This window comes from Meleagris gallopavo, chromosome 1 (assembly GCF_905368555.1).
Source record: "Meleagris gallopavo chromosome 1, MGAL_WU_HG_1.1, whole genome shotgun sequence".
Classification (NCBI taxonomy): Eukaryota; Metazoa; Chordata; class Aves; order Galliformes; family Phasianidae; genus Meleagris; species Meleagris gallopavo.
In genome coordinates this window covers 1,049,743-1,067,165 of record NC_139404.1, presented here as the reverse complement: position 1 = coordinate 1,067,165, position 17,423 = coordinate 1,049,743, and the positions used below count along the sequence as shown (strand labels likewise).

The window sequence follows — 17,423 nt, the reverse complement described above, 5'->3', positions numbered from 1 at the left end:
GGTTGAGGGGAGGACAGTGACCTCACAAACATTTGCCACATCCAGATGGGGCTTGGGGTCCCATCCCCATCCCATCCTCATCTCCATCTCCATGCCCATCTCCATCTCCATCCCAGCCCAAACCTTGTCCCATCCCATTCTCTTTTCCATCCCAGCCTTATCCCAACCTCAACTCTATCCCCATCCCTTCCCCATTCCAAGTCCAAGCCCAAACCTAATTCTCATCCCATCCCAACCCGATCGCAATCCCCACTTCCATCCCATCCCATCCCATCCCATCCCATCCCATCCCATCCCATCCCATCCCATCCCTCATCCCCAATTCTGGAGCAAATCGGTTTTCCAATGTTTTATTTCTGTTTTGAGATTACAGAGTCTTTATTGCTGCTCTAATACAATCACTCAGACATCAATAATTAAAACATCCTTTTGAAAATGTTCTCCAAGTTTTGCTGCCCTCTCTGCAGCTGACGATGATGGGTTTGTCTCATTTGTTTCTAAAGATCAGAACTGAATTATTTTCCTTATGCGATTTTGCTGGTGTTACCTAAATCTCCTTTTCCTAATTCTTTAAAAATGTGTTACATTAAAAAAAAAAAGAAGAAAAAAAAATTACACATTTTAATTTAGAGATGATCACAGAATATTATAATTCCAGATTGATTAGGAAAAGCCAAGCAAGCGGAAAAGCTGACAGGAGAAGCAGAATGACACGGAGAAGAACTTTAAAAATAGAGGTGGGAAAAGGTGGGGCCATTTTGGGGGTAATTTAAAAAAAATTCTTTTTTTGTCCTATCACCTGGAAGATAAATGAAGATAAATGAGGGCTTAGAAATCGGCACGGCCGCCGGGAGAGATGATCCTGGGGCAGTGAAGAGCTCAGTGTGGGGTGCTGAGCTCATGGCTGGGGTGCTGAGCTCCATGTGGGGATCCAGAGCTCCATGTTGGGGTGCTGAGCTCCATGCTGGGGTCCAGAGATCCAAGTTGGGTGCTGAGCTCATTGTTGAGGTCCAGAGATCCAAGTTGGGTGCGGAGCTCATTGTTGGGGTCCAGAGATCCAAGTTGGGTGCTGAGCTCATTGTTTGGGTCCAGAGATCCAAGTTGGGTGCTGAGCTCATTGTTGGGGTCCAGAGATCCAAGTTGGGTGCTGAGCTCATTGTTGGGGTCCAGAAATCCAAGTTGGGTGCTGAGCTCATTGTTGGGGGGCTGAGCTCCACGCTGGGGTGCTCAGTGTGTAGATACTCAGCACTGGGAAACTGAGCCACATAGGGACGCTCAGTGTTGGGAAGCTTAGAGTAGGAACACTCAACATATGGACGCTCGGCCCAGTGCTGCCCCCAGCATAAAACATCCAACAGCTCCGTGGACTCTTCCCAAAATCTCAAATCTGGGCACAGTTCTGGAGCAGGAAGAACTGTTTGCTGCAGGATGTGGCTGCGGGGCCGTGCTTCCACAGTTCCTCCTTTCTTGTGCGTGAGTGACGTTGAGGACACGGCGAGGACCTGCAGCAGGCAGCGACCAGAGGTGGATGAAGGATTCTTCAGGAAGTTGCTTGGATCGAGCGGTGCCTACGGGACGTGGAGTGCTGGGACACCGCCCTGGAGCTCCACTTTGTGGCCAACAGTTGGCCAACCTCCATTGTCTCCAACGCGTCGCGGTTTGGCACCGCGGAACGATCGCAATTCCCAACTCTACACCAACAGGGTGCAAGTGGCTCCTCCGCCCAGAGGGGGTTTGATGGATCTGATGGAGGAATGTCACCGGGAAATCAGACTCTGCGTGTTCCCAATGAGGCTGCAGAGGACCTGACGTGGATGCTGTCGGCCGTTGCGCTCCGGCCGTAATTCGGAGCAGCGCGAGCAGCAGGAAGGAAACTTTGGTTCACGGCAAAGCTTGGCACTGGGAACGGAGCAGCAGCGCAGCGCCGGGGAGTCCCCACCCTATCAGCTCCTTCCTCACCCTCATCCTCACACAGCCCCGAATGGGAACGACCAAAAAGAGAGAAACGAAACGAAGGGAAAGAAACGGAGCGTCTCCCAGTCCGCGGCAGCACGAACACGAGGCAGAGCCGCGCACAGAACTCTAATTCAATAAATAAATAACCTAACACACGGTCTACTACGAGAGCAAGCCCGGCTCGAGCGTAGCAAGCTTGCGCTGCTTCATCCTGTACAGTAGTTGAGAAAGGATTTGGGTTCTGTTCCTCGTGGCTACAGTGGCAGGAACTTAATACCTGGAAAAGAGAGAAAACGAGGGTTCAGCACACAAAAACTGTGGAATTTTGGGCTGGATATTAAGAAAATGATAGAATATCCTGAGTTGGAGAGGATCCATAGGGACCATTGCATCCAACACCTGGTGTTGGCTGAAATGGTGTTGGAAGGAGCCAGGTCCTATCTCCTCCCTCGGAATTCTGAGATATTTTTAGTTGGGGTGAGGGAAGGGGAAGCACAGCGGTGCCAACAGGGCTGTGGGTTGGGATCAGCTCAGGGCACAGGGAGCTGCACTGCCACCTCCAGCACCCGAACCTGGCTTAGAGCAGCAGAACTTATCAGAAAGAGGAGAAATTTTGGAGAAGTCACACTGGCTTTTGGGTTGGGCGGCTTTGGTTACACTGAGTGTGTGTGTGTGCAGAGCTGCATTGGCTATGACACCACCTCAAATCCTGAGCCTGGAGGAAGAACTGACCCACAAAAATGTGGGGTTTTTCAGTGCCTCCTCTCTGGTGTGAGCCCAAGCGCTGCTGAGCGCCAGCCCTGATGCATCAGGCTTTAAAAATAACCTGGTTGCCTGAGAGCTGCCCGGGGGCACTGCAGTGGGAACAGCTGCCATCCAGGGAGTCCTCAGCCTGGGTGCAACCAGGGCAAGAGTGAGGTGCTGGGGAGACCGGAGAGGAACTTGGAGGAACTCATGAACAGAGGAGAGCACCTTTGTACATGGACAGATGGTGACAGAACAACAGGGAACTGCTCTGAACAAGAAAAGAGAAGACTGAGGCCAGATGTTGGGGAAATCCTTCACCCAGAGGTGATACAGCCCTGGCACTGATGCCCAAAGCTGTGGGTGCCCCATCCATGGAGGTGCCCGAGGCCACGGATGGGGCCATGGGCAGCCTGAGCTGGGGGGCACCCAGCCCACAGCACTGGTGGGACGCTGGGGTCCCTTTCAACCCAATCATGGTTCTAGAGTCTTTAAGTTTCCTTCTAACCCAACCCATTCCAGGATCTTTGAGGTCTCTCCCAATTCAACCCAACTCAACCCTATGACCTATAAGGTCCCTCCAACCCCACCATTCCACGATTCTGCAGTTCTGTGACCGACAGGAGCTGCACCTGTAGTAGTTGGGTTTGAAGGGCCCGTTCTTGTTCAGCCCCAGGTACTTGGCCTGTTCGTCCGTGAGCTCTGTCAGGTGGGCGTCGAATGTCGGGAGGTGGAGGCTCGCCACATACTCATCTGAAATATTTCAAGCAACGAGCAGAGCACAGCTCTGAGCAATGAGCAGCAGAGAGAGCAGAGCTCTAAGCACAGCTCCCTGCAGCTCTTCTGAGAGAGGCAAAGAGCTCCCACCACCCATCCCCTGCACAAAGCATCGACAGTTTCACAAAGCATCACAGCACGAATGCTGTAACTGCAGAGATTTGCCTTTGCTGCTGCGATATGAAGTGGCTTTGTCCTTTTCTTTGATAAAAAACAAACCTTTGGGCAAGCTGTTCTGCAGCCCAGACAGAAGCTGCCCTCCCCCTGACCTTCTCAAAGCATTCATATCTTGGAAGCACTCCACGTCCCATAAACACTCACTGTCGGAATTGAGACAGATTGAGAGAGGAGCCTCAAAACTCAAAAAAAAAGAATCAAATTTATCAAAATGAGACTGTTGAGCTGTGCCTCTTCCAACTTCCAGATTTGGGTCTGGAGAAGTGAAGTGTCCAACCGCACCTCCATTACCCCTAGGCCACAAGGATGAGGATGAGGATGGATGAGGATGATGCCCAGCATGGCAAAACCTCTTTGTCTGCTCAAAACTGGTACGGAAATAAAGAACAAGAAAAGGCAACCAGCACGTCCTTACCCATTTTCTTTGGCAGCAGGTACACGTCTTGCTTGTAGCGGCCCTCAGGAGCATTGTACAGCTCTATCAGAGCCAAAGCCTGCATGGAGGGGACGCTTGGTGAGTCAGCACTGCATGCTATGGGGTGGGCCCACCCCAGCCCCACTCACCTGCGTAGTGGCAGTGATGGACAGCACGAAGGTGGGCACTGTGGAGCAGCTCAGGTTCAGCAGGCGGCCCTGGGGAGGAAAAGCACCAAACCCTGAGGCTGTGCCTCCCTCCTGGGGCGAGGCATGGTCTCCCCATGCTCCTGCAGCGGGAGGTGGTCGCTTTCTGTGCCTCTCACCTCCGCCAGCAGCACTATTCGCTTCCCATCTGGCCAGATGACGTGGTCCACCTGGGACCTCACCCGCTCCCAGGTCAGCTCAGGTGTGCGCAGGCTTGCCTGAAAGACAGCATGCAAATGGTCAAAGTCAAAGAACCATAAAAATATGGGATGGCTGGGTTGGAAGGGTCCTTAAAGATCATAGAACTATGGGACGGCTGGGTTGGAAAGGTCCTTAAAGATCATAGAACTATGGGACGGCTGGGTTGGAAGGGTCCTTAAAGATCATAGAACTATGGGACGGTTGGGTTAGAAAGGTCCTTAAAGATCATAGAACTATGGGATGGTTGGGTTGGAAAGGTCCTTAAAGATCATAGAACTATGGGATGGCTGGGTTGGAAGGGTCCTTAAACATCATAGAACTATGGGACGGTTGGGTTAGAAAGGTCCTTAAAGATCATAGACATCCTCTGGGATTCCTGGCAGTGCTGTGCAGTGGATGGGTGGGTTATTTTACTCAATATTTCATGCTGAAGTGGGGCCAAGAGGTCCCCGTGGCCCCGCAGAACCCACCCTGTGCTACACAGTGCTCACCACATCAATCTCAGTGTTGGAGTGCCCCATGTTGCAGACGATGCAGCTGTTCTTCATCCGGTCCAGGTGCTCCCTGGTCACTACATTCTTGTTGCCTGTGAAAAGAGAATGCAGAAATATCAACAGGCATAAAATGCAAATTATTGGTGTGACTTTCCCCATTTTTTGCCCTTTCCTTTAGATCTGGTCATGGGGTGCTCGTCTGCCCACCCCAGCACTGCGTACCTGTGCAGGTGATGACAATGTCCACCTGTCTGATGACTTCATTGAGTTTCACGAGCCTGAACCCATCCATGCTGAGAGGGAAAAAACAGGTCATTGGAAAAGCAGCAAAAAATGTGACAAAAATAGAGAAAAAAACCTCTCAGATACTCATTTTAACTTCTTAACACTGCACAACAGCCAACACGGAGTGCTGATCAACACCGTGCCCCAAGCATTTCTGGGGTGAAGCATAGAAATTTGGGTCTCCTGTGCAAGATGTGACACTAAAAAGTGATTTTTTGGGGTTTCACGTCTTCTGTTGTGAACTCAGCATCCAAATATGTCCATTTTTGTTTGTTTCACTGAGGAAGGTGCGCTCTGCACATGGCAGAACCAGGGCAGGACTTTGGAGGATTTGTCAGCAGTTCCCCTGAGAGCTTATTTCTGTCTCTCCTGAGCTACAAAATCACAGTCACTGTAATTTTTTTTTTTCTTCCCACTGGATCTCTCAGCTTGTCCCAATTACTGCTTCTTCCTGCTGCAAATCCCTTTTGGGGGTCATACCCAAAAATTCTGCAGGTGATGGTGATGGAACCCAGACATTCTGCTTATTGAGGGTGGTCAAACCCAAACAACCTGCAAGTGCTTCCCACTGCTTCGTGGCCACAATTTTCCTGCAGAATATCCCCAGAAAGGAGTGAGGCCAGGTGCTTACCAGGCCTGCAGGGCACAGATGGGATCGATCTCAGTCACGTAGACGATGGAGCCCATGGCCTTCAGTGCCGCACAGCAGCCCTTGCCCACCTGGGAGGGAGAGGAGCGCAGGGAGGAGGAAGATGAGGGACTTCTGAGGCATGCAGGATTCCCAGATTTGGGGCATGGGAAGGTAGAAGAGGCACGAAAAATATACAAGTGCTAAACTCAGGTTGCCCAAAATTCTCAGATTTGGAGCAATCAAGGACATGGGTCAGGCTGCAGCTCAGCTTGAAGCTGAAGACATGAAAGTGCTGATTATTTGGGTTTCTGAGAGCTCTTTACCCCCTCCAAGTCGCCCTTGTATCCAGAAGGACAAACAACACCAAGAGATTACATTTATCTCAGGGAACATTCCAGAGTTCTGTACAACCTCTGCTCTGTTTAGGAAGTGTCACAGTTCCATCTCTGAGGGTCAGCCACCCATACCACCCAGGGAACGCAGCAGTACCGATAAGGACCAACATCTCCCTAAAATGGAATTGCTTTCTCGAGAGGATCCCTCCATTTGAGGGTGAAAACACACCAATAAGGCAAAACTCACTTATATTTCCCGAGCAGCTTTCAGCACACAGCGCTACAGCTGTGCACCCACAGAGCTCAGCCTCCGATCATTGCCACGTGCAGGTATTTTTGTGTCCCTTAACATTTCAATATTGGTATTTTAGAGTTCAGATGCTCTGAATATTGAGCAGTGATACATCTTAAAGCTCAGGTTTGGTTTCTGCTGCACATCTCGCAAGGAGAGCACTCATCTGGGCAGTGGAACCCCTTACCTCCCCATAGCCACACACCACCACCTGCTTCCCTCCGAACATCATGTCTGTCGTCCTCTTCAGGCTAAGGAAAGAGAAACAAAGAATTAAAATCCAGCAGCAGGAACAGGAATCATTTCTATTCCCAAATGAGAATTTCCCTTTGGCCAATTTGGGTGCTAAGAATTGGAACAAAGAGGACAGATTTGGGGTTTGATTACACATCTATATATATTTTTTTTCAGTTCAGATCTCTAAAATCTTTTCAAAAATAACTTCTTTGTGTCTCATTTTATTAAAAAAAAGCCAAGATGTCTCATGGAAACACCTACAGAAGACACAGAGGCGGTATTTTCTTGCCAGAAACCAGTGCTCTCCCCCAGCAGAGCTCCCCCTCCCACCCATTCTCCTTCTGCCTCCTCCCCAGGAGTGCCCTACATTGCAGGCTATTTTTGGCATGCAGAAATAGGTCAGCAGTGCAGGGAAGGTGAAATTCCCCCACACTTCCCGAGGAATTCAGATTAAAATTCCAGCAGGTTTCCTTGCACCTTGGCTCAGGTTTCCCTCATCCCCATCTCAGTGCCTGTCCTGTCACAACTGAGACAACGAGCCTTCACCCATTTCAATCGAGACAATAAATGAAACATGAAATCACAAGAAATAAAAAATCTGTTTAAGGATTCCAACCTTTTTAGCCTGCTAAAAGGTGCAGCAAAATAACAACTCTGCCCTCAGGCACTCAGAACTTGGGAGCAACACCTCACCAGGCACTGAGCCCCACGACAATGCTGCCTCTGGCCAGGCCCTGGGGCATAATTAGAAGGAAGAGCTGTGTAATTAAAGGAGTTAGTTCATCAAGGGATTAATTCATCAAGGAATGGCTTCACTGAAGAGTGGCTTCATCGAGGAAAGACTTCATCAAGCAATTATTTTGTCAAGGAATGACTTCATCAAGGTGTCTTTCCACTGCAGCTTCTCACAAGATGCAGCTGTGACATGTTGAGCTCTGTGGACATCATGGATCTTGGGGACCAGACAGATGATGGTTTTGACTTAACTATTCCATGTTTTGAAGGCAGGAAGAGCAAGACATCATGGGCTCTTTGCTGGCTCACGCTATGGGATGTTTTGGCATGAAGAGTTGGATTCCATCGCCGTTGATTTGACCCAGACATTACCTATCTTTTAGGGCAAAATGCAGCAGAATTGTGGCGATGAAACTGCAAGATCATGCAGGGAAGCAGCAGTCGTTTTAAGGGTCATCTTCACGTCCTCTTACTGGGACACATATTATAAACATGGATCCTCTTCCCTTTTGGTCACGACAACCTACACCAAAAAGACTGCTTCAAAGCCGAGATGAGGGATGAGCTGCTCCACAAAGACTTGGGAAAAAGATGCTGTTGTGGTCAACAAGAAGCCCACTTTGTAGCTCTGAGATGCTCTGGCGCTACCAGGTGGGAGGAGAGCGTAGCAGTGTGAGCACAGCTCAGCAGCAGTGGATTCAGCAGGAGGAGATGTGTCTGCATTTCTACATATTCAATTCATCATCCATGGTGCAGCTCTGCCACTGTGTGAAGTCCAATTTCTTCTTTGTTTGGGGCTGACTGAGCTGCTGGGATCATCACCACAGAATCACAGAATATCCCAACCAGAAGGAACCCGTAAGGAGGAGTTCAACTCCTCCAACAAGCACCACCAGATCCAGCACGGTCTGAACTGTGGGAAGGCAACTTGTCCTCACCTCACCTGTCTTTGGCAAAGTTGGGCCAAAACTTAAAGGGATGGACACTCAATTCCATAAAAAAAAAGAAAATTAGAGACAAGGAGAGGAAGAAATGTCATTTTCTGCAGGATGATTTTCCCACAAGCACAAAATTCAAACTCTGAAGCCCAGTGTGCACATGTTTATGTGTAACTGTACAGAGAGCAGCACGTACCCGTCCAAGATGGACTCTCTGCAGCAGTACAGGTTGTCAAACTTCTGCTTCGTTACTGAGTCATTTACATTCATGGCTGGGACGCAGAGTTTCCCTGCTTTGGACAACTGGTAGAGCCTGTGAGAAGTAAGGGAAAAGCAGAGGATCAGTGAAAAACGTGTCTATGCGTGTTCTCCAGTGTTTTGGTTTGCTAGGACGAACGGAGCGCATCTGGGGGGACAAATATAAACTCTTGATCTAAGCAGCACCCTGATTTCAGGATGACTCTGTGATGAAGCCACACCTCTGCAGCTCTCCCTTTCTGCAATCCCACCTCAAAACAATACTAATTTCCTCTGCCACATCTCACTCCTTTCCAGAGACCGAGCTTAGGTCCAAACCTTTGGCTTTCTCCAAAGGCTGTCCCTTGTGCAGCACCCTCAGCCCTTCTCTGCCATTTCCCCTTACCTGTGCACACCGGTGACGCTCTCCTCTACGATCCCCTTGATCTTCTTGAACATGTTGGGATATTTCTTGTAGATCCAATGAGTGAGATCTCCTCCGTCGTCCAAAATCTGGAAGAAAAGTAACTGCGGTGTCAGCACGCTGAGAATTCCTTCTGACCCCAAAAAGGCACAAAGGGAGAAAAGTTGCACCAAATCTTCCCTCAAAGGACCCTCTTTGTAGCAAAGCCACATCCATGTGTGTCATGCCCCATGATATCCACGCACAGCCCAACCCAAGGAGCACAGAATGCTCCCAAATTTTTCCATTTTTATTCATGTTTTTGTTTATTTTACATTATTTTAGCATGTTTCATACAGAACTTCCCAACATTGTATCTGAAAATGCGGAGCTCCCAAACCAGAGGTTCATATTTTGGGATTGGTGTGCATGCTCTCCTAGCTTCACTTTATCAATTAGTGGCATTTTCAATGGGAAACTACTCCTCAAAAAGAAGAAAAAAAAGCCAATATTGTGTCTGGACTGAGATTCATAACTTGTGGGTGGACTTTTTGACCTTGACAATTCTTTTTGAAACTCAAACAAGCCAAGACTGGCAAATAAACGATGTGGATCCATGCCTGTCTCCTCCCATTAATTACTATTCATCTCATTTAGATCACAAGCTCTAGGGCTAAAAATCACAATGCAAACTGTACACTTGGCAGCTACAAAAGATTCCCCTACATTCGCTCTTTTTTCCCCACAAAAGACAAAGTTGTGCCTAAAACCAAGAGGAACTGCACTAAGCCCCATTGAGAAGAGGGCTCCCTCTGGCTCGGAGCTCCAACATGACCACGATATCTCACCATGTTGGGCTGCCACCCCTCCACGTTGACGCAGCGATCGATGCACCACCAGAAATCGTCTTCAGATTCTCCTTTCCAAGCGAAGACGGGGAATCCTGGCACAGAGAGGGAGATGGGTACCACTCTGTGATTCTATGATCTTTAAGGACCCTTCCAACCCAACCGTTCCATGACTCAATGGTCTTTCTGGTCCCTTCCAACCCAAACCATTCCACAATTCTATGACTCTATGAATTCTCCTGGGGAGTGGTGAAAATCTACCCAGGTAGAGCAGGATTCGAATTAAGGCATCTCCCAGGTGGACATGAACAGCTCCTGGTTTGTGAATGCTGGTCCCAGAGAGTTCTCCCTCACCCCTTGTAGGCAAAGCCATGACTGAAATTTAAGAATTTCTCATCTTCCTGGAATTGAGTTTCACATCTAATTGAACTGCACCCAGTGTGCATTCCTTAATGGAAAGAACCAGTAATTTCATCCTCCTATAGGTTTATTCTAAATTTAGAAGACAGTAATAATAATAATTTAAAAAACTAGAAAAGAATGTAAGTGAACATGTGAGAATGTAAGTGAATGTAAGTCCCATCAGTATGATGGGGCAGGCAGAAATCTTTTCAAAGCAGGAAAAGCAGAGCAGGTGACATTTCCTACCGCTCTCAGCGAGGGCAGCAGCCACTTCATTGAGGGTAGAGTAGATGTTGCATGCAGCCCACCTGCATTGGGCCCCCAGTGCACCCAGGGTCTCCATCAGGACCTGGATTTAAAAAAAAAACAAAAAACAAAAAACAAAATCAGGAAGAAGAGCTGAGGTTGGCCTTACACAAATCCAAAATATCAACTTATAGAATCACGGAGTCATCAAGGTTGGAAGAGACCTCCACGGTCATCAAATGCAATCATTAACCCTTCCCCATCGTACCCAGAGAATTACAGAATCACTGAGGTTGGAAAAGACCTTGAGGATCAAGTCTAACCATCAACCCATCCCCACCATGCCTCCTAAACCCCCACTGCCACTCCTGTGCTGTTTTTGGAGGAGAACCAACAGCTTTCACACGGCACAGCTGCATTCATCACCACCCACCACATCTCCATGCATATCTGATAGAGGAACTTTGATTCTGCTACCACTGCCAACAGCAGTGCCTTACAGACACCTCACATCACCTCTGAGCACATCCAGAGATGCCCACAAAGCTCAGAGGGAGCACAGCCTCACAGAACCACATTCAGGATCATGTCCTATCCTAAGAGTTAGGAAGAGCTACGGAGAACATCTCTGCTACACCACCTGCAGTTATACAAAACACATTTGTGGTGCTTGAACAGATCCATGGCCAGAGAGTAATTCATTTTCACCACTGGCAATGTGAAGTTCAGTGAAGCTATGATATGAACTTGTATTACTGATTTTGACTACCAATAGAATTATGGGATTATAGAATGGCTTGGGCTGGAAGGGTCCTCAAAGATCACAGAGCCATGGGATGGTTGGGTTGAAAGGGAACAACCTTAAAGATAACAGAACTACAGAATGGTTGGGTTGGAAGGTCATAGAACCACGGGATGGTTGGGTTGGAAGGGAACAACCTTAAAGATAACAGAACTACAGAATGGTTTGGTTGGAAGGTCATAGAACCATGGGATGGTTGGGTTGGAAGGGGCCAACCTTAAAGATAACAGAACTATAGAATGGTTGGGTTGGAAGGTCATAGAACCGTGGGATGGTTGGATTGGAAGGGTACTTAAAGATCACAGAGCCCCAGAATGGTTGGGTTGGAAAGGACCTTAAAGAACTCAAACCCAAGTGTTTTTGTAGCTCTAACAGGCAGCCACAGCACTCAGCAGCCACATTTCCATCAGTCCCACACTGAAATAAAACAGGAGGAGGTTATGGATGGGATCTCACCGCTGTCTGGGCTGTGATGTGTGTGCAGCCCACAATCTTGGCCCCAGCCAGTGGCTTTTCTCCCTGAGCTCTCTTCCTCAATGCCATCAGTGCAGGCATTTCTGAAAGGCAAAATGGAGAGAGGTCCATCAGTGCCACACATGGAGAAGCAAAAGGCTTCAATGGAGGCATCAAAGAAGTCAGGGCACAGCTGAAACAAATCCTATATCCCTGTGAGGTTTTTTCCCTACTACCCAGAATGCAACATAATCACATTTTCCAAATTTCTACCAGCAAAGAAGCTTCTTCCCACAATTTAGGATTCAATATCATCACATTTTCCAAATCTCCACCTTCAGGAGAAGGAAGAGCAGTGCAACAAACCCTGAACCATGCAGAGCTGAAGGAACGCGGTGTTTTACCTTGCTCAGCGATTTCGATCTCTCGACGCCCAAATTCTGCCTGTTTGATGTTTTTCACACAGAAATCACTGCTGCCTTTGGAGTTCTTCTGCTGCTTGTCTCGGGGGGAGGTCTCATCGTCGGAGCTGTCGGTGTAGGAGGCAGCTGGGGGAGAACAGGAGGTCAGAGAGGGAGCAAAGCTTTCATACTCAAAGAAGCATTAGGGTTGAAAAAGACATCTGGGATCCCCTAAGCCCAACCACCAAACCATCCCCACCATGCCCACTAACCATGTGCTCCTTCCTTTTGCTTGTTTGATAAAGGAAAAGGGAAAGGGAAAGGAAGAAACATTCCGACACTATTTTGCCTCTTCCTCCTTCCTCCTCTTCTTCCCCTTCCTTCTATTCCTCTTCCTCTTCTTCCCCTTTCTTCTCTTCCTCCTCCTCCTCTTCTTTCTCTTCCTTTTCCTCTTCTTTCCCTTCCTCTCTGGCAGGAGCTGCCCCTCGGCACCCAACTCAGGAGCCCATCACTCACTCCTCACACAGCATTACTCAAAGCCCTTCACCATTCCCCAGCTCACAGTGGCACCATTCTGCGTGGATTTGCATGAACATAAGACCTGGCATCAAAATTATCCCCTGGAGCATCACTGGGAGCTCAGCAGAGCTGACCACTGCAGCTCACTCATCAAATGCCCTCCGATGAGTTTATTTCTATACTTCCCTTTGTTGAGCTCCTTTTGGAACTGCAACTCATTATGAGTCAGAGTCCCAGAATTGGAGGTTCTCAGCACCCAGCATCTCTCCTGGAATGGTCTCCAAGAGATAATGATCTCCAGGACATTGATTTGCATGATTTCCAGAACTGATTTGCATCTTTCTACCTCAATTCTGTGCTTAAACAATGCTAGAGGAGTAGAATGATATGAAGAGTGGATGAATTGCATTGCAGAGACATCACAGCTGAGCCTGTGGTCCTACCTCTGCCCACAACCACAGTGCTACGGAGGCACCCAGACTGTAGGAATGACCCAAAAAAGGATTTGCAGCACCTTCCAAGAACTCAGAGCCCATGCAATCCCCTACCAACGGCTTGCATTTCCACAGCAGAAGATCCGAGGCACAGCCATCAGGCAGCACCCCAGTTCCAGTTCCTTTTCCTTCTGGCTCCCAGGAAACCCTCCAGTGATCCCAAGGACCGAGCTGCTCAGTGCTGGGCTCCCCACACCCACTCAGCTCTAATGCTCTTAGCAGTAATTAAGTACTCCTGGAATGTCTCTGCCAGAAGCCTGTTCCCAAACCCATGTGCGGATCCAAGGGTGGGCAGCAGGGCTGCTCAACCCCAAATCTCATTGTGCAATGCTGAGGGCTCTGGGAGGATCACAGAGCTGGGCAGAGATGTCTGAAGAATTGCAGATCTCCTGGGACTGAAGGCAACTTTTGTAAATCAAATCTCATCCAGATGTGAGCCAGATTCTTGCGCACTGATGGGAGGGGAGAGGAAAGGAAAGGAGAAAAGATGAAAAAGGGAGAAAAGGGGGAAGAAAAAAAAGGTTAAAAAGGAAAAAAAGGGGAAGGGGGAGGTAAGGAGGGAGAAGGAAGGGGAGAAAGAAGGGAATAAAAAAGGGGGGGGGAACAGGAGGGAAAAATGGAGGGGAAATACAGGAGGGGGAAAAAACAGGAAGAAGGGAAAGAAGGGAAAGAAGGGAAAGAAGGGAAAGAAGGGAAAGAAGGGAAAGAAGGGAAAGAAGGGAAAGAAGGGAAAGAAGGGAAAGAAGGGAAAGAAGGGAAAGCAGAGAGAGAATAGGGGAAGGAAAGGGGAAGGAAAGGAGAGGAGAGAAAATGAAAAAATGGGAAAAGGAAAAAAGGGGAAAGGAAAGGGAAGGGAAGGGAGAGGGAGAAGGACCTGCATTTCAGGTAGTGAGCAGCACTGCCTCACTGTGCCATGGACCTTGAATGGGTCTATTGCCCAAAATGTGAGAACATCCCCAGTGAGCAATTCCCATCCCCAGAAAAACACCCATTTCCCCCAGGTTTGTTTCTAGGACTTTGCTGTGTCGTGTTTCTGCATCAGCACCAAACATTTCGGACATTTCATGTGTGGGGCACACAGTGAAGTCAGCCTGATCTTCATCTCGTTAGGTTTTAATAAATCCTCACAGTCTGCTCCAGTAATGAACTTTCAGTATAAACTGGGAGTGCCCAAAGAAATCAGATGGGAAAAAAGAGGAGGAAATAAAGGGGAAGAGAGGAGGGAAAGAATGGGAAGAGAAAAAGAAAGGGAAGGAGAGGAGGAAAGGCAGCAGGAGATATACGCAAGGGTTAAAAGGAGAGTTTGAAGAGCAGAACAACCTATTTTTTCACTCAAATACATGTCAAGATGATGAGATAAAAGAAAAATCCCTTCCCATGTTTCTCCTTTTCCATGGTCTACATGGGATGGAACACGCAGACATTGAGATACATGGATGTTGAGATGGGATCCACAGATGTTGGGATGGGACAGGTGGATGTCAGGATGGGACAAGTAGATGTTGGGATGCACAGACATAGGGACGGGACACACGGACAGGGGGAGGCACCAACCTGAGCTGTAGCTGTCCGTTGATGACTGTGAGATGGAGCGGGACAGCGAGCGGCGGCCGATTTTCGTCGGGCGCTTATTGAATTCCTGCTTCTGGTCAGCAAACTGGATCTGGGGAGAGAAACAGGGAGTTAGAGCAGGTGGAAAAACCCAAGGACTGGGCAGAAGGATCCCGAGCCCTCCTCTGAATAACTGACGCTCCTCCTTGAGCCTTCTTACAGCACAAAACTTAGATGGTTTCCATCCCCATTCCACGCAAACTTATTTTCCCTATAAATAAAAGTTATTTGTTGCAGGAGAGCCTGATTGCTCCCCAGCTTCTGCAGAAGTGACAAGGGATTGACATACCCTGCAGTGTTCTTTGCAATGAATGAGAAACCCCTTTGCTTACTGCAAAGAAGTACAATAAACAAAACCCAAACCACCCCAGGTCATGAATTCCAGCCACACTCTGTGTGAAGGAGTGTTTAGGATTGGGTATTTCTATCACCCAAGGTCATGTAAGGATGCTTGGATAAACAGTGGGAGAGAGCATAGTTGAGCCCTCCCCTGCCTCAAAAATGGGCCACCTTGGGTCAAACAGGGACCCAAGTGCTGCAGTCAGCATTGCCAAGAAAAAGACGTGAGCGGCAGCCGCCACACAGAGCCATTAGGAGTAATTACTCAGATTCATAATGTGCAGGAGGGATAATTAGAGCAGAGTCACCCCTGTCTGGATGCTTCTTAGGGTGAAATGAGGTTTAAGAGATGCATTTACAACAGGGTAGGCTCCCTGTTGTACAAGGGAGCCAACAAGCCTCTTGTTGCAGGAATTCTTTGTCCACGTTTCATTGGTCCCCACTCTTGGTTGAAAAACTCCCTACTAATCAATTTTGGCTGAATAAGGCCAAATAATCAGTGCTTGCCCCAATCCAAACACCTGCTCTTGCAGATGATCCCACTGCTGGGCCACGGAGGTTGGGTTTGTCCCCATGTCCCATTTCTGGGCTCTGGATGGTGGTCCCATCAGGCTCCCCTTGTTCCCAGTGCTCTTCCAGAAGCAGTGGGGCTGCTCCATGTCTGTGATTTTATGATCTTTAAGGCCCCTTCCAACCCAACCACTCCACGATTCTGTGATCTCTAAAGACCTTTCCAAACCAATCACTCAATGATTCCATGATCTGTGAAGTGTCTTCCAACCCAACCACTCCACAACTCTATGATCTTTAAGGCCCCTTTCAACCCAACCACTCCATGATTCTATGATCTATAAAATCTCTTCCAACCAACCATTCCATGATTCTGTGATGTATAAAGACCCTTCCAAACCAACCACTCAATGATTCCATGATCTGTGAAGCCCCTTCCAACCCAAATCATTCCACGATTCCATGCTCTATAAAGTCCTTTCCAATCCAACCCATTCTGTACAATCAGAAACATGACTTGCAAAACTCCTTGGACTTTGCTATGGGCAAAATACAAGGCAACATGGTGCAGTGGGATTAAATATTTACATCTCCAATTTACTGCTAACCATTAGTTGAGTCTATTAACTGAACCCTCGGGGTATTCTGAGAGGGTGGTTTTGCTTGAAGAAGTCACCTATGCATAAGGAATTTGACTCTTCTGGGAACATAAAGCTGAGTTTGAGGGGGTTAAGCAACAGCACTGCCCATGCAGTGGGCTGTATGAGCCACTTTTTAGGCTAGAAATCAAGGGAAAAAGTGATGGGAGCTCCTTCATCCCCAGGAATCACAGTGGGTCCCGGTGGGACAGAGTACCTGAGCACACAATGGGGTTTATACTCCTTTCCTAAGAAGCTGTTCGCCTGAAATAACTTTTCTTCTTTCATTTAAACCCAAACCCCTGAGAGCAGAACCACTCCACGAAAGCACCAGGTTATCAGCGTGCAACGATGGGATACGCTGGAGATAGTTCGCAAGGGAATGAATAGCTGCTATTACAGAGCTCTGCTGGGACTCCCCCTTCCCACGTCGCCCATTCAAGGTGCAGTTATTCCGAGCGGTGCAGTAATTGCATTCAGACCTCTCAAAGTGTCTCTACGTGCAGGAGCATCTCCATCACTTTGGCTCTGTTCAACAAGCGGTGTTGCAGGATGGATCAGACAGAGAGGATGCAGGTGGAACCTGAGCTCCAGTAGAAATGCCTCCACAGGTGGCAGCTGGCTGTGTTAATTAGGAGGGAATAGGAAGGCTTGGAGAGCTGCAGGTGCGTGGCTTAGGAGTTGCACCGATGCTGTGGTTTTCCACCTCCAGCTGCTTCAATCTGAGAAACCTGAGCCACAAGTGTTAATGTGCAAGGAGCCACGAGTCCTTATGTGCAAATGAGAGAAGCTTTGCTTCTAGCTGAGGATGTTCCTGGGTCTTTGCACCGCGGTTCTGGTGCCCGCAGTTCATCCTAGTGCAACATAGACCAGCCCCGCTGCGCCGAGAGAAAATAAAGAGGAGTTCTGCAGAAAGGAGGGATTTCCCCCACCAGCTCCAAAAGAGGCGATTTTGGGGAAACAAAGGAGGACAGAGACAGAAAGAAAGGGATGTTGGGGGCAGGAAACAGCCTTAGGGTGCCTGGGGGCTGCCCTCACCTGGGCTTTTCTCCCTGCATCGCCATCGACATTGTACTTCTTCTTGTTCAGCATGCTGC

General features: G+C 48.5%; 1 protein-coding gene across 2 annotated transcripts in view; it reads right to left on the bottom strand.

Annotated features, from left to right (window-relative positions):
* Positions 1–334: 334 nt before the first annotated feature.
* The window catches only part of AHCYL2 (adenosylhomocysteinase like 2), a 43,193-nt gene continuing 26,104 nt past the window's right edge, over positions 335–17,423 (bottom strand). For both annotated transcript variants that reach the window (XM_085241769.1, XM_085241827.1), the window contains exons 2-17: positions 14,783–14,891; positions 12,219–12,362; positions 11,818–11,918; positions 10,560–10,662; positions 9,912–10,006; positions 9,067–9,173; positions 8,620–8,736; positions 6,701–6,764; positions 5,887–5,975; positions 5,193–5,263; positions 4,968–5,062; positions 4,395–4,493; positions 4,219–4,287; positions 4,070–4,148; positions 3,333–3,453; positions 335–2,233 (exon numbers count right to left, since the gene is read on the bottom strand). In XM_085241769.1, coding sequence (XP_085097895.1) covers positions 2,227–2,233; positions 3,333–3,453; positions 4,070–4,148; positions 4,219–4,287; positions 4,395–4,493; positions 4,968–5,062; positions 5,193–5,263; positions 5,887–5,975; positions 6,701–6,764; positions 8,620–8,736; positions 9,067–9,173; positions 9,912–10,006; positions 10,560–10,662; positions 11,818–11,918; positions 12,219–12,362; positions 14,783–14,891 — 1,470 coding nt within the window. In that variant the 3' untranslated portion in view covers positions 335–2,226. The remainder of the gene's footprint in view (positions 2,234–3,332; positions 3,454–4,069; positions 4,149–4,218; positions 4,288–4,394; positions 4,494–4,967; positions 5,063–5,192; positions 5,264–5,886; positions 5,976–6,700; positions 6,765–8,619; positions 8,737–9,066; positions 9,174–9,911; positions 10,007–10,559; positions 10,663–11,817; positions 11,919–12,218; positions 12,363–14,782; positions 14,892–17,423) is intronic.